The following is a 27746-nucleotide window of genomic DNA, read 5'->3' on the forward strand; positions in this document are numbered from 1 at the left end:
GACATTAATGGCTGTGTGTTGAGTTATTTTGAGGGGACAGAAAACTTACACTGTTATACAAGCTGTACACTCACTACATTGTAGCAAAGTGTCATTTCTTCAGTGTTGTCACATGAAAAGATACAATAACATATGTACAGACATGTGAGGGGTGTATTCACTTTTGTGGGATACTGTGTATATATATATATATAAATATATATATATATATATACACACAGCTGCAAGAAAAAGTATGTGAACCCTTTGGAATGACATGGATTTCTGCACAAATTGGTCATAAAATGTGATCTGATCATCATCTAAGTCACAACAATAGACAATCACAGTCTGCTTAAACTAATAACACACACAGAATGAAATGTTGCCATGTTTTTATTGAACACACCATGTAAACATTCACAGTGCAGGTGGAAAAAGTATGTGAACCCCTAGACTAAGGACATCTCCAAGAGCTAATTGGAGTGAGATGTCAGCCAACTGAAGTCCAATCAATGCGAGGAGATTGGAGGTGTTGGTTACAGCTGCCCTGCCCTATAAAAAACACACACCAGTTCTGGGTTTACTTTTCACAAGAAGCATTGCCTGATGTGAATGATGCCTCGCACAAAAGAGCTCTCAGAAGACCTACGATTAAGAATTGTTGACTTGCATAAAGCTGGAAAGGGTTATAAAAGTATCTCCAAAAGCCTTGCTGTTCATCAGTCCACGGTAAGACAAATTGTCTATAAATGGAGAAAGTTCAGCACTGCTGCTACTCTCCCTAGGAGTGGCCGTCCTGTAAAGATGACTGGAAGAGCACAGCGCAGACTGCTCAATGAGATGAAGAAGAATCCTAGAGTGTCAGCTAAAGACTTACAAAAGTCACTGGCAATTGCTAACATCCCTATTAGCGAATCTACAATACGTAAAACACTAAACAAGAATGGATTTCATGGGGGGATACCACAGAGGAAGCCACTGCTGTCCAAACAAAACATTGCTGCACGTTTACAGTTTGCACAAGAGCACCTGGATGTTCCATAGCAGTAATGGCAAAATATTCTGTGGACAGATAAAACCAAAGTTGAGTTGTTTGGAAGAAACACACAACACTATCTGTGGCGAAAAAGAGGCACAGCACACCAACATCAAAACCTCATCCCAACTGTGAAGTATGGTGGTGGGGGCATCATGGTTTGGGGCTGCTTTGCTGCGTCAGGGCCTGGACGGATTGCCATCATCGAAGGAAAAATTAATTCCCAAGTTTATCAAGACATTTTGCAGGAGAACTTAAGGCCATCTGTCTACCAGCTGAATCTCAATAGAAGATGGGTGTTGCAACAGGACAATAACCCAAAGCATAGAAGTAAATCAACAACAGAATGGCTTAAACAGAAGAAAATACGCCTTCTGAAGTGGCCCAGTCAGAGTCCTGACCTCAACCCAATTGAGATGCTGTGGCATGACCTCAAGAAAGCGATTCACAACAGACATCCCAAGAATATTGCTGAATTGAAACAGTTCTGTAAGAGGAATGGTCAAGAATTACTCCTGACTGTTGTGCACATCTGATCTGCAACTACAGGAAACGTTTGGTTGAAGTTATTGCTGCCAAAGGAGGTTCAACCAGTTTTTAAATCCAAGGGCTCACATACTTTTTCCACCTAGACTGTGAATGTTTACATGGTGTGTTCAATAAAAACATGGCAACATTTCATTCTTTGTGTGTTATCAGTTTACGCAGATTGTGATTGTCTATTGTTCTGACTCAGATGATGATCAGATCACATTTTATGACCAATATGTGCAGAAATCCATATCATTCCAAAGGGTTCACATACTTTTTATTGCAGCTGTGTGTTTGTGTATATATATATATATATATATATATATATATATATATATATATATATATATATATGGGATTGAAGGAAAACTCTCGTTGGTAAAGGGGTTATTTTAATCAGCACATAACAAACCTAAATGTCTCCTGAACACTGTATAAAATAAAAATCAAATGTAGCATAAATATATACTAAAGCTGAAACGAAAACTGCATGATAACCTCCAGCATCCAATTGGATTTAATTTTTACTAAGTCACAAAATTAAAAGTTTAATTCTGATTCTGGTTGCAATTGATTAGGGTACTGTGTTCTTAGGCTAGGTTTACATTTGTGCGTTGTTGGAACGCTCACAAATCTTGCGCTTTCCTGCAAAGCACAGAAACATGCTGCCCCAGTGCCCCTTTGCAGACATGCAGAGGTGCCATTAATTCTTAAAGTGGTAGTAAACTCAGAATCATTTAAATCCGCTAACAGGCAGGCTTTTTATGACAGAAAAGACCCCTGCCTGTAATGTGATCTGAGCCAGACATGAGCAGCTCAGACCATATTTACAGCCCGCTTCGCGTGCTCCAGCAATGTGACTACTGCACGCATGCGTGGGAGTGATGTCACATCGGTCCGGCTAATCAAGCGTCTGGAGATGTGAAACTCGGAACGAAGACCGGAGGAAGATGGAAGCACCAGGGACCAGGGAGAGCCCTGACAGTGCATCGCTGGAGGGCTCTGTTTGTAGGTAAGTTTGACATAATGTAAAAGTATGCGGTGCATGCTAGTACATTATGACTTAAAGCGGAATTCTGGGCACAGAAACATTTTTTCAGTGAACATACCCCCGGGACAGTCAGGGCTAGTACATTCCACAATGGCTAGCCTCTGATCTGTCCCGGTTCGCACTTACCTGCAAGAAGAAATACTCATTTATAAAATTTCTTCCACAGCGTTGCCATCTCTGTTGTGGGCAGCTGAAGCCAGCGCGATCCTCTTCTGCGTCCTCTTCCGCGTCTTCTTCTCCCAGAATGCGCCTTCACCGGCCCCTCTCGTCACTTCCGGCGTCGCACCGGAAGTGACGAGCGGGGCCGGTGCAGGCGTATTGATTCCTGGGAGCGATGGCGTTCAGCTTCCAGGAATCATTGCAAGCTGGAAGAGACGGCGCGGGCCGAGGCCGCAGAGGGAGGAAGTGACGAAAGGTGAGTATTTCTTTCTACAATTACAAGGTAAGTAAAAAAAAAAAATAATCCTAACTATCCAATTCCTTTTCAGGTGAAGCAAAGCAAGCGGATAGGCACAAAATCGATTAGGTCGATTTTGTGCCCGGAACTCCGCTTTAAACCTGCAGGGGGCACATTATTTTATATTGTTCATGAGACTTTACTACTGCATTAATGGCACACCTATGTACAGTGCCTTGCGAAAGTATTCGGCCCCCTTGAACTTTGCGACCTTTTGCCACATTTCAGGCTTCAAACATAAAGATATAAAACTGTAATTTTTTGTGAAGAATCAACAAGTGGGACACAATCATGAAGTGGAACGAAATTTATTGGATATTTCCAACTTTGTTAACAAATAAAAAACTGAAAAATTGGGTGTGCAAAATTATTCAGCCCCTTTACTTTCAGTGCAGCAAACTCTCTCCAGAAGTTCAGTGAGGATCTCTGAATGATCCAATGTTGACCTAAATGACTAATGATGATAAATAGAATCCACCTGTGTGTAATCAAGTCTCCGTATAAATGCACCTGCACTGTGATAGTCTCAGAGGTCCGTTTAAAGCGCAGAGAGCATCATGAAGAACAAGGAACACACCAGGCAGGTCCGAGATACTGTTGTGGAGAAGTTTAAAGCCAGATTTGGATACAAAAAGATTTCCCAAGCTTTAAACATCCCAAGGAGCACTGTGCAAGCGATAATATTGAAATGGAAGGAGTATCAGACCACTGCAAATCTATGAAGACCTGGCTGTCCCTCTAAACTTTCAGCTCATACAAGGAGAAGACTGATCAGAGATGCAGCCAAGAGGCCCATGATCACTCTGGATGAACCACAGAGATCTACAGCTGAGGAGGGAGACTCTGTCCATAGGACAACAATCAGTCGTATACTGCACAAATCTGGCCTTTATGGAAGAGTGGCAAGAAGAAAGCCATTTCTTAAAGATATCCATAAAAAGTGTCGTTTAAAGTTTTCCACAAGCCACCTGGGAGACACACCAAACATGTGGAAGAAGGTGCTCTGGTCAGATGAAACCAAAATCGAACTTTTTGGCAACAATGCAAAACGTTATGTTTGGCGTAAAAGCAACACAGCTCATCACCCTGAACACACCATCCCCACTGTCAAACATGGTGGTGGCAGCATCATGGTTTGGGCCTGCTTTTCTTCAGCAGGGACATGGAAGATGGTTAAAATTGATGGGAAGATGGATGGAGCCAAATACAGGACCATTCTGGAAGAAAACCTGATGGAGTCTGCAAAAGACCTGAGACTGGGACGGAGATTTGTCTTCCAACAAGACAATGATCCAAAACATAAAGCAAAATCTACAATGGAATGGTTCACAAATAAACATATCCAAGTGTTAGAATGGCGAAGTCAAAGTTCAAACCTGAATCCAATCGAGAATCTGTTCACAAACGCTCTCCATCCAACCTCACTGAGCTCGAGTTGTTTTGCAAGGAGGAATGGGCAAAAATTTCAGTCTTTCGATGTGCAAAACTGATAGAGACATACCCCAAGCGACTTACAGCTGTAATCGCAGCAAAAGGTGGTGCTACAAAGTATTAACTTAAGGGGGCTGAATAAGTTTGCACGCCCAATTTTTCAGTTTTTTATTTGTTAAAAAAGTTTGAAATATCCAATAAATTTTGTTCCACTTCATGATTGTGTCCCACTTGTTGTTGATTCTTCACAAAAAAATTACAGTTTTATATCTTTATGTTTGAAGCCTGAAATGTGGCAAAAGGTCGAAAAGTTCAAGGGGCCCGAATACTTTCGCAAGGCACTGTATATATAAACACAAGAGCCATAACGCATAGTGCTGCAGCGCCGTTTGTTTCAGTGCGGCACGATTTTTCAAAAGTGTCAGGGACTTCTTTTGGGCATTTCTCGTGCATTAGGCAACCTATTGAACTGAATGTGCTGCCCTACATGCGACATACGGAACCGATAGTGTGAACAGAGCCTAACTGAAAAAGGCAGCAAATCCTTATGCCCTCCATTGCATTTCACAATGGATTTAGCAGCAGTCCCTTGAGAAAGATAAATCAGTGTGTACATGCACATAGATTAAACACAACAAAGGTCTGCATAAAATTAAGTCTTTTATTTTGCTCAAAACTTCAAACAAAAGTTCTGTAGTAGTATCTTTTGTGATAAAAATGACATGCTGAAGCTATAATCTCGACTCATATTTGTTTTATTCCAGTTTCAGTGGAGCTTGTTTAGTCCAAGTTCCTCCTTGAGGTATTATATTTATTTTTATATAACTGATATAAATAAAAAGACTGTCAATGTTTTTGTTTCGCTTCAACCGCATTGACATAAATTGACTACCAGTTTCCTCAAATCAGTGAAATGACTGAAAAGATTATTATAACACTTTCAATCAGTGATCAATTAAAGTGGCAAAACTAACTGTTAAAGTTGAACTAAAGGCAATTTTTTTCAATTTTGGATTGAACAAGGGAGGGTTAAAACCCCTGTCAGATTATTGCCATCTGTGCCCCAACTAGGGAGTTTTTCCTTCACTTCTGGTTCCATAGCCAAAACAGGAAGTGAGAGGAATTCCCTCCAAAGTGGGGGAAACCTTAGTTATGACTAATGTCACCAAAACCAATGAGCCCAGTGGAACATTTCCCCCCTATTTATATTCTGGTGACAACACAAAATTCAGGATTCTTTTCAAATTTACTCTTGATAACAGTCAACAGGAAAAATACAGAAGGCAAATCTCCCTAATAGGGTCACAGACATCAATAAAACATGACAAGCGTTCTCCCTCTCCACTCTATCCAAAACTAAAAAAAGGTTTTGTCTTTAGTTATACTTTAGTTATACTTTTAAAAAATACACAAGAAGTTTTAATTTCAGATATTCCTTAACCACTTCCTGGCCCTCATATAGGAAAATGACGGCCACAAGGTGTTTAAGTTATCCTGACTGGGCGTCATATGACGTCCAGCAGAATGCGCCATTAATGCGCGCCCCCGGGGTTGATCGGGAATGGCGCGTGGCTCTCGGACACAGCCCGTCCCCGATCATGGTAAAAAGCCATTGGAATTGGCTGTTTACCACGTGATGGGCTGTGTCCAATCACAGCCGGTCACAACTGTTAACACAAGAGCCATTAGCAGGAGATCCCGGCTTCTTCTCCTCAAACACCGATCATGGGAGGAGGAGAGCAGGATCAGTCAGTCATTTGTCTTTTACCTTTACAATTATACATTACTGTGCACCACATGCCCCCCCAATAAAGAGAACCTGTCATACAGCCCATCTGGATCTGTCACACAGGCCATCAGTACCGCCATCCGTACCACCATCAGTGACCTGTCCCACAGGCCATCAGTACCGCCATCAGTGACCTGTCACATAGGCCATCAGTACCGCCATCAGTACTGCCATCAGTGACCTGCCACACAGGCCATCAGTCCAGCCACCGGTGACCTGTCACATAGGCCATCAGTACCGCCATCTGTACTGCCATCAGTGACCTGTCACACAGGCCATCAATACCGCCATCAGTGATCTGTCACACAGGCCATCAGTACCACCATCAGTGATCTGTCACACAGGCCATCAGTACCGCCATCAGTGACCTGTTACAGAGGCCATCAGTACCGCCGTCAGGGACCTGTCACAAAGGCCATCAGTACCGCCATCAGTGATCTGTCACACAAGCCATCAGTGCTGCCATCAGTGATCTGTCAAACAGACCATCAGTACCGCCATCAGAGATCTGTCACACAGGCCATCAGTACCACCGTTGGTGACCTGTCACACAAGCCATCAGTACCGCCTTCAGTGACCTGTCACACAGGCCATCAGTACCACCATCAGTGATCTGTCACACAGGCCATCAGTACCACCATCAGTGATCTGTCACACAGGCCATCAGTACCACCATCAGTGATCTGAAACACATGCCATCAGTACCACCATCAGTGATCTGAAGCACAGGCTATCACTAACGCCATCAGTGATCTGTCACACAGGCCATCAGTACCGCCATCAGTGATCTGGCACACAGGCCATCAGTACCGCCATCAGTGATCTGAAACACAGGCTATCACTAACGCCATCAGTGATCTGTCACACAGGCCATCAGTACCGCCATCAGTGATCTGTGACTGTCACACAGGCTGTCACTACCACCATCAGTGATCTGTCACAACAGGCCATCAATACTATTCCCTCTTCAATCTGTCCATAACAAAAAAAAAATGTTTAGTAGTATTACTGGTCTAATATTTCCAAGCACAGTGGTATAACTAAAGGGAGCACTGTACTTTTATCTCCCCTCACAGTGATGTAACTGGTCACAACACCATCCTTTCAGCAGTCACAAGTTTTATATCAGCCTTATTGTGCCACCTTTTCTGTCCATAATATAATTGAGATCATGACCATGATTATATTCCCTGTTCACTAATCACAGTAAGCTGACAACACAATGACACAAATTCTCCTTTTCCTATTACACTATATTTCTATAGTTCTATAGCAATAATGCATCTTCTCATCTCTTGAGGAGACACTTCCCATCCTCATCCAGACCAGCTCAACAAAATTGGGTGTCCAAAGTAAAGATGGGACACGGGATCTAAATGTCTTGTTTATTGCACTATAAACTCCCGGCCTTTGGTTTCAATTACAAACATAATACCAACCCTTATTATTGTAGGAAGAAAACATAGGCCTCTATGTGGTAGCACAGTACGTGATACAGTTGTCACCCAAAAGGAAGTCCTTAAAAAAGAAGAACTATTGTCCTTACCTCTTCACTGCCTGTGGCTCCCTTTCTTGCTTTGTTTAGAATCCATATCTATTGACGAATCTTCTCCATTCTATATATTGTGTGCGTAGGATGCTAGATTTACCAATGCACGCTATGGCTCCATCAGCCGGGTCGCATGTCACTACCAGATGAAGTAGTGATGAAAAGGCTGGATGGAACCACAAAACACAGCAGTGGATCACGGATCCATCACAAATGGAAGTGTGTTGGATCCCCTATCCAACAGAAAACAAGATATAGAAATCGCCAGCACTCCAATATATTTTTTTCAATGATTTATTGTTAAAAACTACATGTAACACAGGTCAAATATCCAGTGTTTCAGGAACTCACGGTGTCCTTTCTTTAGAGTGACTCAAGGATCACTGAGTCACACTAAGGAAGGGACCCTGAAAGGCCCTAAAACCCTGGATATTTGACCTTGTGACATGGAGTACTACGTCCTACATAGTATTTTAAGGTATAACTAAAAGTAAAGTTTTTAGTTTTGGATAGAGTGGAGAGGAATTAGAACGACTGTCAGTTTATATTGCTGTCTGTGCCCCTTTCACACTTGTGCGACTTGTCCTGCAACTTGGGGACTCCGTGATTTCCAATGAGTACCGTTCATGTCTGTGTGACTTCCAGTCGCAATGACTTCAAAGTAGTCCCTGCACTTCTTTGGTCTGACTTTGATGCATTTTGAGGTCTATAGACCTCAAGATTACACAGGCATTGCTTCAAGTCCAGTCAAAATTGCGGAATAAATTATGCGGTAAAATCGCATGACTTTTAGGTGTGAAAGGGGCCTTAGGGAGATTCACACTCTCTATTTGTCTTGTTTACCATTAGCAATGAAAGTGAGAGTGTGAATCTCCCTAAGGCCCCTTTCACACTTGTGCGACCTAAAAGTCACGCGGTTTTACCGCAATAATTTTGCCGCATTTTTGACTGGACTTGAAGCAATGCCTGTGTAATCTTGAGGTCTGTGGACCTCAAAACGCATCAAAGTCAGACCAAAGTAATGCAGGGACTACTTTGAAGTCGTTGCGATTTGAAGTTACACAGATGTGAACGGTACTCATTGGAAATCATGGAGTATGACTTGTCTTGGGACTTTGCAGTCTCAAGTCGCAGGACAAGTTGCACAAGTGTGAAAGGGGCCTAAAAGAAAATCCCAAATTTTTGGTTTTCCCCAGAAAAGTAAGAGGGGAAATCTTCCAACCAACCATCTTCACACTGGTTCTGGTGACCTTGGGGTCCCCAAGGGATTCCCTTAGTTTGCAGGGGTTTTCGCTCACTTCCTGTTTGGCTATGGGACAGAAAGTGAAGAGACAGATGGCACAAAAAAAAAAAACAACAGGATAAGTTATAACCCTCCCTTAAATAGTTTATTTTTATCAATTAACAAGATGGAAAGTAAATGAACAGAAGAGAAATCCAAATCAGATCAATATTTGGATGACCACCCTTTGCCTTCAAAAGAGCATTACAGGAGTTGTAAAGTCAGGAAGTTTTTTTTTTTTATCTCAATGCATTCTATGCATTAGGATAAAATGCCTTCTGTGTGTGGCAGCCTCCCCAGCACCCCCTAATACTTACCTGAGCCCCCCACTCTGTCCAGCGATGTCCACGAGTCCCTCGGCCGTCCTGGGACTCTCCCTTTTGATTGGCTGAGATACAGCCGCAGCGCCATTGGCTCCCATGGCTGTCAATTAAAGTCAATAAACCAATCAGGTGAGAGAGGGGGCGGGGCCGAATGGCAGCTCCGTTTCTGAATAGACACATGGAGCTGCAGCTCGACTCGGGTCCCCCCATAGCAAGCTGCTTGTTATGGGGGCACTCAATAGGAGGGAGGGGCCAGGAACGGGAACGATGGACCCGAGAAGAGAAGGATCCAGGCTGCTCTGTGCAAAACCAACTGTACAGAGAAGGTAAGTATAACATGTTTGGTATTTTCTTTTTTTAACAAGACTTTACAATCACTTAAATTCTTCTATGTACACATGCATACAGTTTTTGAAGGAACTCAGCAAGTAGGTTGTTCCAAATCCTTCTGTCTCTTCATATAATCCATGATGTTGAGATCAGAGCTCTGTGGGGGCCAAACCATTGTTCTTCTCTACACTGAAGATTGTTCTTAATGACATTGGCTGCATGTTTTGGGTCATTGTTCTGCTGCAGAGTAAATTTGGGGCCGATCATACGCCTCCTGATGGTATGGCAGAATGGATAAGTATCTGCCTCTATTTCTCATCATTGAGGACACCAATGGTCCTGACCAGATCTCCAACTCCATTTGGAGAAAAGCAGCCACAAACTTGCAAGAAACCCTCCACCATGCTTCACTGTTGCCTGCAGACACTCATTGTACTGTTCTCCAGCCCTTTGGCTAACAAACTGCCTCCTGCTACAGCCAAATATTTTACATTTTGACTCACCAGTCCAGAGCAGCTGCTTTTATTTTTCTGCACCCCAGTTCCTACGTTTTAATGCATAGCTGAGTTGCTTACCCTTGTTTCCGCAAGGCATGGCTTTTTGACTGAAATTCTTCCATGAAGACCACTTCTGGCCAGACTTCTCTGGACAGTAGATGGCTGTACCTGAGTCCCACTGGTTTCCACCAGTTCTGTACTATTGGCACTGCTGGACATCTTTGGATGCTGAAGCAAAGTAAGCATGATGTGACTGAATCTACTGTCCTCAATGTTGCCCGATCAATGGTGTCCTAATTGCTGAGAAATACAGGCAGATTCTTATCAATCATGCCAAACCATCAGGGGGGTGTGTGATTGCCCCAATTGTATTCTGTAGCAGGACCACAGCCCCAAACATACAGTCAATGTCATTAAAAATATTTTCAATGTAAAGAAGAAAAAGGAGTCCTGAAAGTAATGGTTTGGCCCCAAAAAAGATCTGATCGTAATATCATTGAATTCTTTTGGGATTACATGAAGAGACAAAAGGATTTGAGGCAGCCCACATTCACAGAAAATCTGTAACTAATTCTCCAAGATGTCTGGAACAACCTACCTGCCGAGTTCCTTAAAAAAACTGCGTGCAAGTGTACCTAGAAGAATTGATGCTGTTTTAAAGGCAAAGGGTAGTCACTTCAAATATTTATTTGATTTGGATTTCTCTACCTTTCATTTACTTTCCATCTTGTTAATTGATAAAAATAAACTATGAAGATTTCTATTCTTGAAAGCATTCCGAGTTCTTTCAAAAACTGTGTGCAAGTGTACCCAGAAGAATTGATGCTGGTTTAAAAGCATGTTTACTTTACAGCATTTCTTCATACCTACCTAAAACCTTTGCACAGTACTGTATATATATATATGTATATATATATGTATATATATATGTATATGTGTATATATATATGTATATATATATGTATATGTGTATATATATATATATATATATATATATATATGTATATGCGTATATATATATATATATATATATATATGTGTGTATATGCGTATATATATATATATATATATATATATATGTATATATATATATATATATATATTTTTTTTTTTTTTTTAAGTATTATTATTTTATTTTTTTTGCCTTTTTGTTAAGTGTCCCCAGCAGGTTTTCAAAACAAAAAAGAAAAAAAAAATAGCTCTGGCTGCAATACTCACTTATGCAGTAATTCCTTTCCACCAATAGATGTCCCTATGTCCTCATGAGTCATTCAACCCAGAAGACTGAGGGCATCCTATGAGTGCAGTACATCATAGATCTACCCCATGGCATTCTACACTTACATCCTCTTGTCAACCTGGCATCCTACACTTACATACAATACTGCAGAGACTGGCGTCAACTTATATAATCACGACATGCTATCACATTCAAGCTTATAAGCAAAATTATTAAAAAATTAAAAAATGATTTAAAAAAAAAAATGTATTGAGTTTTTTAAACTTTGAGGACTAAAGTCTAAGCTGACCTGCTCTTAAAACCACCCAGATTATTATTCAGGTAAGAAATGCATAATTGTTTTTTTTTTTTCATTCTGGTTAATGCACCATTATGGAACAGATATGTATGCCTTCTGTTTACCACTGAAATCACAGAAAATAATGAAACAAGATTTACACAAGATCTGCTCGGTCACAAACTGTTAGTACAAAGTCCAAAACATCAACCAAGAACATACCATATGCAAGATAAAGAGTGATAGGATGACCCATAAATATTTATCCCATCCAATATAAAATACACTATTTTCTATCCCCTTGGCAATTCATATTGTAATAGTTTAGCTTAGCAATATAGTTACATGCTGCTCACACATTGAATTGAGGCTTTACCTGGATGCAATTGGCAAGCTTTAGTAACTTTGAATTTTATTGCAAAAAAAATTTGATGCATTTTCTTAAGAAATGTATGAATAATACTTTTTGTGAAGATCCAGTAAAGCTAGATCACCCAGAGCTAGGTATGCATAAGACAGAAGATAACAGAATGCTGCTATCCATACTTATTTTATAGGATGCTTGGCTTAATATTCCTGCATAAAATGTATGGGTTATAAACAATGCCAGGCAGATGACTAAAATAACAGTCATGAGCAGACCACACTACGGCTATGGTCAGATCTGCACTTTGTGTAAGAGATTTGTTTTGTAATTTTTTTCTACCTTTATTAATACAAATGCATTACAGTAAACCCCCGCTCCATCGCGGTTCAGTTTTTGCGGTCCCGGTATATTGAGTTTTTTTTTGTAATGTTATTTTACTATATAAATCATTAAAAATGAAATATTTTTGTGTTTTCCATAGCTCTTGCTATGCCTCTCAATGTCTTTTATGTGTTTAAATGAGTTTCTATTGTTTTAAAAGTGTGTTTAGAGACCTTAAAATGCTTTTACACGTACAGTGACAGTAAAAAAAACATGCCTACAATGCATTTTAATAGGGTTTTTCTATTTCGCGGATTTTCACTTTTCGCGGCTGGGTCCGGAACGTAACCCCCGCAATGGAGGGGGGTTTACTGTATTACATTGTCATCTGAAAGTGTTTTAGAAGTATGCAGCATATGCAGCATCTTAGTACACTCCTCCTGAATATATTGGTAGGTGTCTTAGGCATATGCACATGATCATATGAATTAATGCTCCAAATATGCTGGATTTTTTTCCAGACAGAACTTGGCAGAAAAAGTGTCTCTAGTTTTGCGTATGTATGCATATTTATGCGCGTATGGACACGCGTTTATACACATATGACGTTGAGCATAGATTAATTCTGCTAGTAATAATATTAGTTTATTCTGGCCATTGGAATACATTTACCCTCTTATTATGCATTTATGCGCGCTTAGGTGTGTAAATTATGCTCATAAGTTCCTCTCTAAATGCAGCTTTGGTGCGTTTTTTTCCCCACTAAGCTCTACTCCTAAAATACTGATCCAAACACCTGATGTGCATGGCCACATAGGCTTTTGTAGCATTTATTATGCCAGTGTGCATAAGGCCTTAAAAAAAGCTGTATTATCACATAACCACCAGGCTATTTGTGTTTCATCCTATACTGCATAATTTATCTTGCACCGACTTGATGTTTCGGCGCATTAGAGAAAGTCCTTTCAGCCCCCTTTGTAAATGGGGCTACCAGTCATTGAAATTTGAAAGCGGTGAAATGGCTGAAAGAAGGACTGATTGGTTATGAAATGTCAGATAAGTTCTAAAATTACTCTAGGAAATTCTGCATGAACCACATTAATCTATTCATATATATTCTGCATTTGCCAGCAGACCCGTACGAATTGTAGCAATAGCATCAGATTCCATTGTGCAATATTTGAACTGTCTTTAGCTGCAGGATGTTTCACAAGGGCTGGTTGCAATCTGTTAGCCTTTTATCAGAGAAAAGGACACCTCTCAATTTGTAAATACAATCATTCTTTTTATTCTGTAAATACATACTTCCTAAATAGCCATTTCATACCTGAAGCAGGTTTTTTAACAACTTGCATACACATTCAGCATTCTTTTCTTTTTATTCATGTTGGAATTGGGAAGAGATGGATCATTCTTAGAGACTGACCACTGCACATTTAAAATGAATAGGAAAAATCTCAATTTGTCCTACACAAATCCTGCTAAACTAATAAATATTAATAAAGACAGTGAGAACTTTAGAATTTGGGATGTATATATATATATATATATATATATATATATATATATATATATATATACACACACTATATTGTCAACAGTATTGGGACGCCTGCCTTTACACGCACATGAACTTTAATGGCACCCCAGTCTTAGTCCATATTGTTCAATATTGAGTTGGCCCACCCTTGGCAGTTATAACAGCTTTAGCTCTTCTGGGAAGGCTGTCCACAAGGTTTAGGAGTGTGTCAGGGGGAATGTTTGATCATTCTTTCTGAAGCACATTTGTGAGGTCAGGCACTGATGTTGGACGAAAAAGCCTGGCTCGCAGTCTCCACTCGAATTCATCCCAAAGGTGTTTTATCCGGTTGAGGTCAGGACCCTGTGCAGGCCAGTCAAGTTCCTCCACGCCAAACTCGCTCATCCATGTCTTTATGGACCTTGCTTTGTGCACTGGTGCATAGTCATGTTGGAACAGGAAGGGGCCATCCCCAAACTGTTCCCACAAAGTTGGGAGCATGAAATTGTCCAAAATGTCTTGGTAAGCTGACGCCTTAAGAGTTCCCTTCACTGGAACTAAGGGGCCAAGGCTAACCCCTGAAAAAAAACCCCACACCATGATCCCCCCTCCACCAAAAGATTTGGACCAGTGCATAAAGCAAGGTCCATAAAGACATGGATGAGTGAGTATGGGGTGGAGGAACTTGACTGGCCTGCATAGAGTCTTGACCTCAACCCAATAGAACACTTTGAAAGAATGGTCAAACATTCCCATAAACACACTCGTAAACCTTGTGGACAGCCTACCCAGAAAAGTTGAAGCCGTATTAGCTGCTAAGGGTTGGCCAAATCAATATTGAACCCTACAGACTAAGACTGGGATGCTATTAACGTTCATGTGCGTGTAAAGGCAGGTGTCCCAATACTTTTGACAATATAGTGTATATAGTTCTGGGCACATGATCATTTCTAGATCATTGGTCACATAGTACTCACGGAAATGGAGGCTCACTGTTTACCGGAGCTGTTGACCTCTACCCCCAAGTCAGTTTAACAAAAAACACATGTTCACCAACACCGCAATGCTGGTCAAGTTACAGGCACCATTTATTAAAGTAGCAGATTCTCAATTAGTATTTTCAGTTGGGTATCTGCTTAAAAAATCAGTTTCACCCTCTGCTCAGTGCTGGTTCCTCACCATCCTCCGAAATACATATATAAGCACAATATCGCTACCAAAAATACATTTGCCTGTCTGTAGCAGCCTTCACAGCCAACCGATGTCAGTTACATTCTCTCAATGAATTGTTCATTATGTACAATACACAAATAATCTGGAAAATACATCACTAAAAACTACCAACCAGCACTCTTATCTCTAGTCCTTGGTCCTAAATTACGTTATTAAAAATGCGGCCTTTAGGAACCTTCGTCTTTTCCTCAAGCATGAGCAAAACACATAAGGAAGGTCCTGAAAGCTTGCATCTTTAATAAATTAGATTAGCCAATAAAAGGCATAAAATTAACTGCCAATTTCTGCATTAAACAATGGCTAACGCTTTCCAAGATCTCCAGTGCTTACGAAGACAGCGACGAAAAAATGTATTTCAAGTGTTGGCTCAGTTGGAATTTAAAGGGCAACATCGAATAATAGTAGGGCAAATTTGGGCAAGATTCACCTCTATTTCATATGGCAATCAACATGCACTATTGCACATTAATTTAAATGTGCAGCCCAATACAGAAATCTCAAAGAAATGCAAATGCATGTACTTTGTTTGTTTTTTAAATGCAGCAAACCATAATGCATGATAATAGGTTTTCAAACATCATAATGCGCTGTAAGGCATGTGCATTAGCAAGGTGCTTTGGGGTGCCTTTGCGAATAAATGGCACTTGCAGTACACCTAAAAGAAATGCACCTTAAATCAACTCCAAATCATGTACTTCAGACCTCAAATCAGCCCCAGTGCATGCACTTTATTATTCTGATCAGTTCCAACGCACGCATTCTTGCAGTGCACAGATGTGAACGGAGCGTAATGCAAGGAGCCTATACTATTTGGGACACACAGTGATGATAATTTTCTGCAGTAACTTGTGCCTCTTCTCCAACCCTCAAGGCCATAACAGTCATGTCACACGCTTGCAGTTCAGCATTATGTAGAAACCATCAGAGGAGTGTAGCACCAAAATCAGGCAATGAACTAGGTATGCAGCCAACTAGGCTTGGCAATTCTAGTATGCCTATTACTACTGAAGTCTTTAGGAGGCCAGCATGTGATTATGCTTTCTAGATATATATTCATCATCTATATCTTTCTTCTGAGGATTTAAGAACTCTCTTGTGATAGAGCACACCAAAATTGCAGCTCCCCAGCAAACTTTGCTGTGCAGACTGTCTGGCCCCTCAAGACAACTCTCCAAATCTTCTTAGTCCTGCAGCCTGGATCTTCTTCCATCCTTCTTCTGCTTGAAAAGGTGTGAAATAATATTTTAGTGAAATTACAGGGGTTCATGCACTGGGGCTGAGGTGCAGGGCTATAAAGATATGGAACAGTATCTAGGTGTCTCCATTAGGACATCAAAAATTACAGGGAGCTGAAAGCTAGGTAAATTACCAAACATTTCCAAAATGTTGGGGGGCAGAGGGATCCTGAGGAATAAAAATTGTACTAGAAGGGCACCTGTAATCCTTATTTATGAATGATTCTATACTTATACATGATCCAGTTTGTGTGATTTTCATTTACTGGAGGACTGGTGTAGATCTCTAACAAACGGTATAGCTTTATGTGGTTCTAAACCTTTTGAACAAACCATATATTTTTTTTTTATATTCTAAGTCATCTTTACATTTTTTTTTAAGCAGAAAACTGCAGGAGACATAAATATAGGAAAGGCAACAAATGGCTGGATGTGTGTAAAAATACAGATCCTGCTATGCCATGCCAGACAGGAAACACCATGACAAGTATTTGTACAAGGGCCGACTAGCCACAGGATCTTATTTTCTATAATATGGGTTTCAGTGTACATAGCAAATGTCCTTATTGCATTTTCAGGATTCAGGGATGTCTGTAGTTTTCTTAGTGTTATTCTCCTTTGGTTGCAGACAGGGCTCCATAAGCAAACAGATCATTCCCACCATGTACAGCAAGCCACACACGTAGAAGGAGTAGTCATATTTCTGGGTGATGTCATAGATCCAGCCTGCAAGAGGGAAGCGAAAGGTTTAGACATCTATCACACTGCAAAATACCTGTATAGGAGGCTTAAACTAAAAGTTGTAATGCCGTAGCATTTCAGTTCTTTTAGGGTCCATTCACACTACTGCGTTGTGACAACGCATATCACTTGCATTGGTGCAATGGAGAGTCGCTCTTTCTGAATATCCCTGCAGCACACCTATCCAAGGAACGTGCATTTCAGTGCAATGAGGGGCAATGCACTAATGTGTTGTGGTGCAGTTCACTTCCAGAAATGGTGCATGTATCTTTTTTAATGCATTAGGAATGGGCAGTCTTAAGGCAACACACGTTAGCATGTGGCATACCATACATTAATGCACATGTGCTAAAGTACTGCAACAGTGTGAATTATCACAAGACCTTTTTCCTGTAAAAAAAAATCTCATCGTGTTAAAACCACTGGAATATTAGGTACAGTTCACAAACAGGATGGCAAAAAGTTTTTTCACAGTGTCTGGTTAGTGTCAGTGTCTAAAGCCTCGTACACACGATCAGATTATCGGACGATCTTTCGTCTGTTTTTTGTTGCATGCTAGTCTCATGTCGAAAGTGAAGAGGTTTCTTTCATATGAAAATTCTCGTACAATAGAATTCTACTTCAGAAGTGATGTCATGTGTTGAATTGTTTTGTATGTGTTCTTTCATTTATGAGCATGCCTAGTCTTGCTCTTACGATTTTTTTTTGGATGAAAACTGTACTAATGAAATGAAAATCGGACGTTGTGTTGACGTACGATAAAAATTTTATAGCCTGCACATCCAGTTTTTGTCGTCCGAAAATTCATAATCGGCTGTCGAAAGCACTATACTAACAATCCGAAAATCGGCAGATCGTTCTTCAGATGAAATTTTACTTCCGATTTTCGTATTGTGTGTACGGGCCTTTATTGTATACAATGGCGGCCGGTTTATAGGGGCGCCGCCCCCCCCAATCTGTGGCAAAAAAAATAAATTACAATTTTCAGCCCACTAGGGGCGCTAGACCTACTGGTGGCTATGGGGGGGGTGGCCTTCTGGGGGTCATCGGGGCGCAGAGCAATGCGCCCGACACTCCCAACTCAAGTGCTGTCCTGGCTGTGATTGGTCCAGACTCCAGCCTGGACCAATCATACACGACATCCCGGGTGACTGATGTCGCGTGGGGGCGGTGCGTGCGTCAGTCACTCACCTTCCTGGCGTCACGTCACCTTCCCGCCCGCCGTCAGACGGTCAGAGAGGAGGAGCAGCGGGCCGGGGCGCATGGTGATCGAGGAGGAAGAAGAGAAGACTACGTCTCGTCTCCAATCTCCAGACTAGAGTCCCGACTGGCCGGCTCCCGAGTCCCGTTGCAGCGCCACAGAAAGCAGCAGCATGCCAGGCAGCAGTGATAGTCATTCAGGTAAGTGAGATTAAATGCTGCCAGTGCCTCAGTCAGACTCAGTGCCTCTCTCTCCTGTCTGTGTGGGGGTCCGGGACCGGGACTGCGGACTCGTGTGTGTCCGTCCGGCAGTGGGGGAACTTTTTGGAGAGTGCAGACTCAGACAGTCAGAGAGAGTCTGTCTGAGCCTGACCAGGCCAGCCCAGGACACCTCTTCCTCCGAGTCCGAGTCCTCCAAGCCAGCAGCAGCCAGCAAGTCTCTGAGTCCTGGAGATATTAATGCCAGTCAGTGCAGCCACCAGAACCATGATGTTGGGAATGGGAAGTTGGGAACCATAATCTTATACCAGGCTGCTGTGTGCCATAACCATTTACTATTAATAAATATATAGTGCCAGGCCAGCAGCCTGCTTAGCAATGAGAGTGTACACAATATAAGACAGTGCAGGCCAGGCCAATGACATTGTACATCAGGTAAAGTACTGCTATGCTAACTTAGCATAGCACTTTACCTGTGTACAATGTAACTGGCCTGGCCTGCGCTGTCTTATATTGGGTACACTGCTAAGCAGGCTGCTGGCCTGGCACTATATATTTATTAAAAGTAAACGGCACACAGCGGCCTGGTATAAGATGGTTCTCAACTTGGGAACCATGATCTTATACCAGGCCGCTGTGTGCCATCCATTTACTATTAATAAATATATAGTGCCAGGCCAGCAGCCTGCTTAGCAGTGAGAGTGTACACAATATAAGACAGTGCAGGCCAGGCCAATGACATTGTACATCAGGTAAAGTACTGCTATGCTAACTTTTTACTGCGTTTTTTGCTGCAAATTTTTCTTTTTGCGCTCCCCCCCAAAAATTTTGAGCACCAGCCGCCACTGATTGAATAAGGACTTTTTCCAATGCTGTTGAATATGGGTTGTCAACCATTCTTAATACTCCAGCAATTTTAACACAATGAGGTTTTTTTATGGAAAAAATTATTGTGATAAATAAGTTAAGAAAATCTGAAAAGTTTTGCTGCCACATGGCTCATATGCTTGAGAAAAGGTTTTGATGTTTTTTCCTTTTTTTTCCTTTTTTGTTAACTTTTGAGTCTGAGTATACTGTAGATCTATGTTTGTCCCAAGCATGTATGAAGTCATTTACTGTTGGCTGTCTCACTACCTCTGCTGGAAGGTTATTCCAAGCATCACCTACCCTTTCAGTAAAATAATACTTTCTAAAATTAGTTTTGAACTTTCCTCCAGTTAGTTTGAGGTCATGTCCCCATGTTCTTGATTTTGGTTTCATATTGAAAAAACTGCCTTCCTGAATATCTGAACCTTATTAATCCCCTTGATGTAGTTAAAGCTTTCAATCATGTCTCCACTTTCCCTTATTTCCTTCAGACTGTACATGTTAACCACTTAAGCCCCGGAGGATTTGGCTGCTCAAAGACCAGGGCCTATTTTGCGATTCGGCACTGCGTTACTTTAACGGACAATTGCGCGGTCATGCGACGCTGTACCCAAATGAAATTGACGTTCTTTTTTTCCCACAAACAGAGCTTTCTTTTGGTGGTATTTGATCACCTGTGCAATTTTTACTTTTTGCGCTATAAACAAAAAAAAAAAGCATAAATTTTGCAAAAATAACAATATTTTTCAAATTTTTTACATGAAATTCCCCCCAAAAAATGTAAAAATCTAAATTTTTTAACATTTTAGGCCAATTTGTTTTCTGCTACATATTTTTGGTGAATAAAAAATCACAATAAGTGTATTTTGATTGGTCTGCGCAAAAGTTATTGCGTTTACTAACTACGGGAAAGATTTATGTCATTTTTATTTTTTTAACTAGTAATGGCAGCGATCTGCGATTTTTTTTTGCGGGACTGCGACATTGAGGCGGACAGATTGGACCCTTAACTGACATTTTTGACCCTTTTGGGGGTACCAGTGACATTATTACAGTAATCAGTGCTATAAATATGCACTGTTACTGTAAAAATGACACTGGCAGGGAAGGGGTTAACTTTATTGGTGATGAGTGGGTTAAATGTATCCCTAGGGGCGTGATTCTAACTGTGGGGGGGTGTGGCTTGTGATGTAACCACAGAGACATACGATCCTACATAGCAGGATTGTATGATCTCTGCAGTTACACCAGGGAGAATGACAGGCGGCTTTGTTTACATTAGCCGCCTGCCTTTCTCCCTCTCCAGCGGGAGATCGCGAGTGACCGGCAGGCATCGTATTGTTTTTTTTTTTTGTTTTTTTTCTGAAGCACATGATTAGAGGCTCTAATTGGCTTAAAAAATTGTAAACTTAGGGCCCAGATCACTGCGTCCCCAGCCCACCCACTTGTGTGACAGTAGTGAATTAATATTCGCTATTGTCTTCCTGATTCACTGCCCGGCTAATCAGAAACTGAGTCCTGAGACCCGATTGGCCAGGGAGTCTTAGGACTCCCTGGCCAATCGGGTCTCAGGACCCACTTCCTGTTTGGCCAGGAGGAGAAGCAATGGCCCCGGGGCAAGGAGCAGCAGCCCTACCATCTGCATCCTAAGGTAAGGAGGCCTCTGATTGCCTCCTTCCCATTCATCTCCCATGGGGGGGGGATAGCCGCCTCTCCATCTGTCTCCCTGAGGGGGGGGGGGATCGCCGCCTTCCTGTCCATCTCCCTCCAAATATTGAGCACCATATTTATATAGATGTTCCTCAATTATCAACATATTATCAATAGATAATATCATAAATGGTACATTTTTTGTCGATCAATTACACAATCTGGGGCTACATTTTAACACACATATGCGCTGTCAATTTTATAAACTCTTTCCAATCGATTCCACTACTAACGTTTTGAAAATCGATCATTTAGACTAAAAGAATACGACATGAGGGTTTGTTTTTCTGGCTTCAAATCTGCATTTTGATAATCAAAATGAGCCCACTAACATTTTGAAAGTTAAACAATCGAGCGAATCGAATGCTTTTTCGAACTATTTTCTAACCATGTATAGCCAGCATTAGAAAGAAAATAGGTTTTATACTGCGAGATACAGAGTGAACCCAAGAGCTGAATTTGCAAAGCTGCCCTAAGGATGAGGAAATGAATATAAGTGTAATAGTCGTCTACTAGCATAACCTGTTCTACTCAAAGGTAAACATAACAATAAATCGCATGCTGCAGTTAAAAAAATTCCCACGTTTTCTGAAAACGTGAAAACCTCTTTTGAAGTAGAACTCCTGCCAAAAAAAAAAAAAAACCTCAAAAGCCCATTAAAATATCAAATAAATGTGTGTTTTGCTGCAATATTCAGCTTCAGTGCAGAGAGTTTTTGATTTCTACTGCGAGGTGTCCTCAGTCTGACCAGCATTATTCGGCCCACTTTCTCCAAGTCAAGTCCAAGGCATCTTGTTCCCACACCAGCCTGGGCAGTGAAAGGAGAAGCAGTACATGATCATCCCTCCGTCACTCTGCTTTCTCCTCCTATCAGTATGTTTCTTTTAGCACTTGTTCAGTTTGGCTCCTTGTTTTGCTTTTTCCTCTCACATCTGACCTGGCTGATATCAGGTCAAATTCAGGTACTTACCCTGCTTGCATTTAAAAAATATATGTAATGTTGCAATATTAGAGAAGTATGGTCAAAGCTTTTTTTGTGATACTTCATACTTCTCTTTTGGGTTACAGGAGTGCATTTTCTTTTGTTCTCCTGTCACTCAGAGTCAGCTGATAGGACAGAGCCATGCCAGGCTCTGGAAAGGTCCTCACAATATTGTTGGGATCCACCTGACTGCCAGCTAGCTATGCCTTTTAGCAGGATGTGCCCACCACCTCCCCAGCCTGGCACTCCACTTAGCGCTGGAATAGCAGAGCGGAGAGCAGTGACTGACAGTCACTGTTTTCTGCTCTGAGCAGACCAAGAACTGAGCGATTAGTGCTCATGTGATCACTCAGTTCTTGGTCTTAGAGCCATCATGGGACAGCTGCATCTCAGCACTAGTGCTGTAGCATAAAAAGTTTTTTTTTTTTTTTTAACATATCCCACACTTTAATAATGACAGAGCTGCGTTAATTTGCCATTTTATATCTGCCTAGAGTTCAGGTTTTTGTTACCCCAAAAATTCATATTCCTGATATGTGCCTGCTATACCATGTACTTGTAAGAGAAAGAAAGGGATGTATTCCAGAGATAAGACTATAATCCTTCCACTTTATAAAACTCTGGTCCGACCGCATCTGGAGTATTCTGTACAGTTCTGGTCGCCAGTCCTCAGGAGGGATGTGTTGGAGCTGGAGAGAGTCCAGAGAAGGGCAACTAAACTAATTAGGGGATTGGAGGACCTCAAGTATGAAGAGCGTCTGCAATCGCTCAATTTATTCTCCCTGGAGAAGAGACGCCTGAGGGGGGACATGATAGCAATTTATAAATATCTCAATGGGGATCTCAGCTTAGAAAAAAAGCTGTTCATTCGAAGGGATTGCATGAGGACAAGAGGGCATACAATGCGATTAGAGGAGAAGCGTTTTAACCTCAGGCAACGTGGGGGGTTCTTTACTGTTAGGGCTACAAGATTGTGGAATTCTCTACCACAAGAGGTGGTTTCTGCGGGAAGTATGGTGGCTTTCAAAAGACTCTTAGACTTACATCTCAAGGATCAGGACATTAAGGGCTATGTGAGATGATTACAGCCACACACACCTACACAGGTTGAACTGGATGGACAGTTGTCTTTATTCAACCTCACCTACTATGTAACTATCCTGTTCTCTTTGTATTGCTTCCTTTGTGTTGAATCCCTGGTGTTCCTGACAGTCCCTCTGCTTTCCTATTAAAAACTGACCACACTAATCAGGACAACACACCATGGCCAGTTCTCTAGCTATGCTGGGAACTCAGCCTGCTCTCCTCCAATGATCAGACTTTTCCTGAAATGCCCCTACTGCACAGCCATTCATTGGGAAGCTTAGTGTGCTGCTGCTCCTCCTCCCTCCAGCTTTTCTGCAGCTGAGAACAGAAGGAATGTGATCACTTATAAAAAAGGGTATTTATAATATTTTTTTATATCTATACAAAAATGTTTTGCCTTTCATTTCTATTTTAAACTGAATGGGTTGTTTTACAAGCCGATCGTTTACAATCACCTTAATTCATGCATAAAAAGCAAGTATGCCAAGTTCAGTTATCTTGGCATTGTATCTACAGTACACAGTTACTTTCATGCTTGTTCAGACCTGTATAATTTCAAGCCAAGAAAGTCTATGAACACTGGCCAATCATAGAACAGCCAGGCTGCAGAAAATACACGTCAGATCAGGTGATTTTCAATAGAGAAATTCTTGCACACTGCTTCACACGTATACATATTGGGCCATGGTGAATCTTTGATTATGTTGCTTAACTTTCACTTTTCTCACTATCCCGTAAAACTGTGTACTGTATACCATAAAACCTTTCCCTATTCCGATACCTCCCCACATGCTTCTCTGGTCATTCTAAAAAACTTCCTTCTAAAAATCAATGTGAGAAAATAACAAAATGTGTTTGGGTGCTGTAATAAGGAACAAGTGGAAATTGGTTTGAGTTGGCTGCATTCCTTTCTGTACTCAGCCTGATTAATGCCATCAGTGCCTGACACTGCGGCGTTAAGAAAGAAAATTGCCTTGCATATGCAAAATCAAGGAATTGTGGGAGACAATGCAGAAACAGCAGCCATGACGGTTTAGTTTTACCTTCTGCAGAATAACTATGGCTGGGGATTCTATTTCTCAAAAATGTTCATGAAATAACCTCAAATGATTAGCTAAAGTCATGTGCAGGGCCGGGACAAGGGGTGGACAGAGGGGGATGCATTAAAAGGAGATTGGGGGGGGGGGGGGATTTGTGTTGAGAAGGGGAATTTGGGGGCAGCGGGGCCTAAGAATTGTTCTAGGAGGGCAAATTTGGGGAGAGGTGCTAGGAATGGTGCTTTGGGGGATTTGTACTAGGTTGGGGGATTGGGGGAGGGGAATTTGTGCTGAAAGGGGGGGGGGGACTTGTGCTTAGAGGGGACATTTGGGGGGGGTAGAGGATTTGTGCTAGAAAGGGGATTTTTTTTGGGGGGGGGGGAGTGAATTTTGCTGGGGGAATATTGAGAGAGAGGATTTAGGCTGGGGGGAATGGGGGGGGGCAAAGATTTGTGCTGGGAGGGGGGATTTCAACAGAGGGATTTTTTTTTGGGGGGGGGGGATTTTCAGTGACACACAATGCTCATACATCTTGGGGGGGGGGCACAATTTAGCATGTTCTCCCTGGAGTCTAGACCAGTGGTCCTCATCTCCGGTCCTCAGGGCCCACTAACAGGCCAGATTTTAAGTATTACCTTGGGGAAATGCAGACTAGAGTACTGCAATCACTGAGCAGCAAATGATATCACCTGGGATGTATTTCAGTTATCTTGCAAATCTGGCCTGTTAGTGGGCCCTGTAGGCCAGGGTTGAGGACCACTGGTCTAGATGACCTTGTCCCGTCACTGGTCAGTGCATAGTGATCAGTGCAATTAGTGCTGTACTGAGCAAGCATAAGCAGTACATGTTGTGTCACTTTCTCAGTACTAGAATTTCAGTTTACTGCTTCTGGACCACCCAAGTACATTTACTGCAAAGGGGGTTGCCGCTCTACGTGAAATCACATACCTGTGTGTGATTTCGCTCTTCTTGGTCTGGGGCGTGCACCGCCGACCAGCTCCTGCTATGATTGGACATATTGGGAGCAAATCACCGGGTCTGGTGGGCCAGATGCCTGCCGGGACCCATCGATCATTCCCAAGGCAGGCAGAACAGCGGTGTGCCTATGTAAATGTAGCAGATCGCCATTCTGTGACAGGAGAAGACAGAGATCTTGTGTTTCAGCTAAGCAGGAACACAGATCTCTGTCTTCTTACAGTACAAGCACCCCCCCCCCCACAAGCACACACAGTTAGAAAGCACTCCCAGGGAACACATTTAACCTATTGATTTCCCCTGACATTAACCCTTTCCCTGCCAGTATCATTAGTACAGTTACAGTGCAATTTTTTTTAGCACTGATCACTAGTCCCAAAAAAAGTGTAATTTAGTGTCCGATTTGTCCATCGCAGTGTCGCAGTCCCGCTATAAGTCACTGATTGCAGCCATTACTAGTAAAAAAAAATAATGCATACAAATTCTATAAAAATATCACACAGTTTGTAGATACTATAACATTTGCGCAAACCAATCAATATACGCTTATGGGGTTTTTTATACCAAAAATATGTAGCAGAAAACATATTGGTCTAAATTGATAAAGAAATTAGTTTTTTTTTTTAAATGTTTTTTATTGGATATGTTTTATAGCAGAGAGTAATAAATATTTTTTTTTTTTTCAAAATTGTCTGTCTTTTTATAGTGCAAAAAATAAAAACTGCAGAAGTGATCAAATACAACCAAAAGAAATCTCTATTTGTGGGAAAAAAAGGACATAGATTTTATTTGGGTACATCGTCGCACAACCGCGCAGTTGTCAGGTAAATTATTTCAGTGCTGTATCGCAAAAAATGGCCTGGTCATGAAGCGGGGTAAACCTTCCAAAGTGGATAAACAGCAGAACAAATGTTTTCTTAACCACTTAAGCCCCGGAAGATTTTACCCCCATTCCGACCAGGGGGTATTTTGCGATTCGGCACTGCGTGATTTTAACGCACAATTGCGCGGTCGTGCCACGCTGTACCTAAACGAATTTGGCGTCCTTTTTTTCCCACAAACAGAGCTTTCTTTTGGTGGTATTTGATCACCTGTGCGATTTTTTAATCACGCGCTATAAATAAAAAAAGAGCGTCAATTTTGCAAAAATAGCAATATTTTTCACATTTTTTTATATGAAATTCCCCCCAAAAAAAATGTAAAAATCAAAATTTTTAAACATTTTCGGCCAATTTGTTTTATGCTACCTATGTTTGGTAAAAAAAAATCGCAAAAAGCGTATTTTGATTGGTTTGCGCAAAAGTTATCGCGTTTACTAACAAAGGGAAAGATTTTTGTAATTTTTGTTGTTTTTTTTTTAACGCGTAATGGCGGCGATCTGCGATTTTTTTTGCGGTACTGCGACATTGCGGCGGACAGATCGGACCCTTGACTGACATTTTTGACACTTTTGGGGTTACCAGTGACATTTCTACAGTAATCAGTGCTATATATATGCACTGTTACTGTAAAAATACACTGGTAGTGAAGGGGTTAACTTTATTTGGGAGGGAGGGGCTGTGTGTGTCCCTAGGGGCGTGCTTTCTACTGTGATTGGCTGTGGCTTGAGCTGTAAGGACACTGATCAACGGATCTACATAGTATATCCATGTGATCAGTGTCTTTACAGCGAGGAGAATGACAGGTGGCTTGTTTACACAAGCTGCCTGACATTCTCCCTCTCCCCCGCCGATCGCCGAGTGGCCGGCGGACATCGGGTCCGCTGGACACACGCGCGGGGGGGCCCGTGACCACGCGGGAGCGGGAGCGCGCCTCCGGGGGCGCGCACTCGCTCCCTAGACCCTCACAAGCAATCGACGTAGCCCTACGTTAGTTTGCCTGTGAGGGGCTGACCGCCGACGTAGATAGTCGTGCGGCGGTCGGCAAGTGGTTAAGGACCAGGCCTATTTCTGACATTGGTTGGTTACAAAAAAAAAATCTGTATTTTTTGCTAGACAATTATTCAGAACCCCCAGACATTATATATATATATATATATATATATATATATAGATAGATTTTTTAAGCAGAGACCCTAGAGAATTACAAACAGTCTTCCAAACGCAATTTTTTGGGAAAAAATACACTTTTTTGAATGAAAAAATAAGAGAACAGTAAAGTTAGAACAATTTTTTTCTATAATGTGAAAGATAATGTTACACCGAGTAAATTGATACCTAACATGCTTCAAGATTGCACACGCTCTTTGAATTGCGACCAATTTTGGTACTAAAAAATCTACATAGGCAATGTTTTAAAAATTTTCTACAGGTTACCAGTTTAGAGTTACAGAGGAGGTCTAGTACTAGAATTATTGCTCTCGCTCTAACAATCGTGGCGATACCTCACATGTGTGGTTTGAACACCATTTACATATGTGGGCGTGACTTGCGTATGCGTTCGCTTCTGAGCGTGAGCTCAGAGGGATGAGGCACTTTAC

The 27746-nt window shown here is 41.6% G+C and overlaps 1 protein-coding gene across 2 annotated transcripts in view; it reads right to left on the reverse strand.

Annotated features, from left to right (window-relative positions):
• Nucleotides 1-16619: 16619 nt before the first annotated feature.
• Nucleotides 16620-27746, reverse strand: part of SLC16A14 (solute carrier family 16 member 14) — a 70208-nt gene continuing 59081 nt past the window's right edge. For both annotated transcript variants that reach the window (XM_082249977.1, XM_082249976.1), the window contains exon 5: nucleotides 16620-17176. In XM_082249977.1, coding sequence (XP_082106103.1) covers nucleotides 17025-17176 — 152 coding nt within the window. In that variant the 3' untranslated portion in view covers nucleotides 16620-17024. The remainder of the gene's footprint in view (nucleotides 17177-27746) is intronic.

Source organism: Pelophylax lessonae (assembly GCF_965119305.1).
Source record: "Pelophylax lessonae genome assembly, chromosome: 3".
Lineage (NCBI taxonomy): Eukaryota > Metazoa > Chordata > Amphibia > Anura > Ranidae > Pelophylax > Pelophylax lessonae.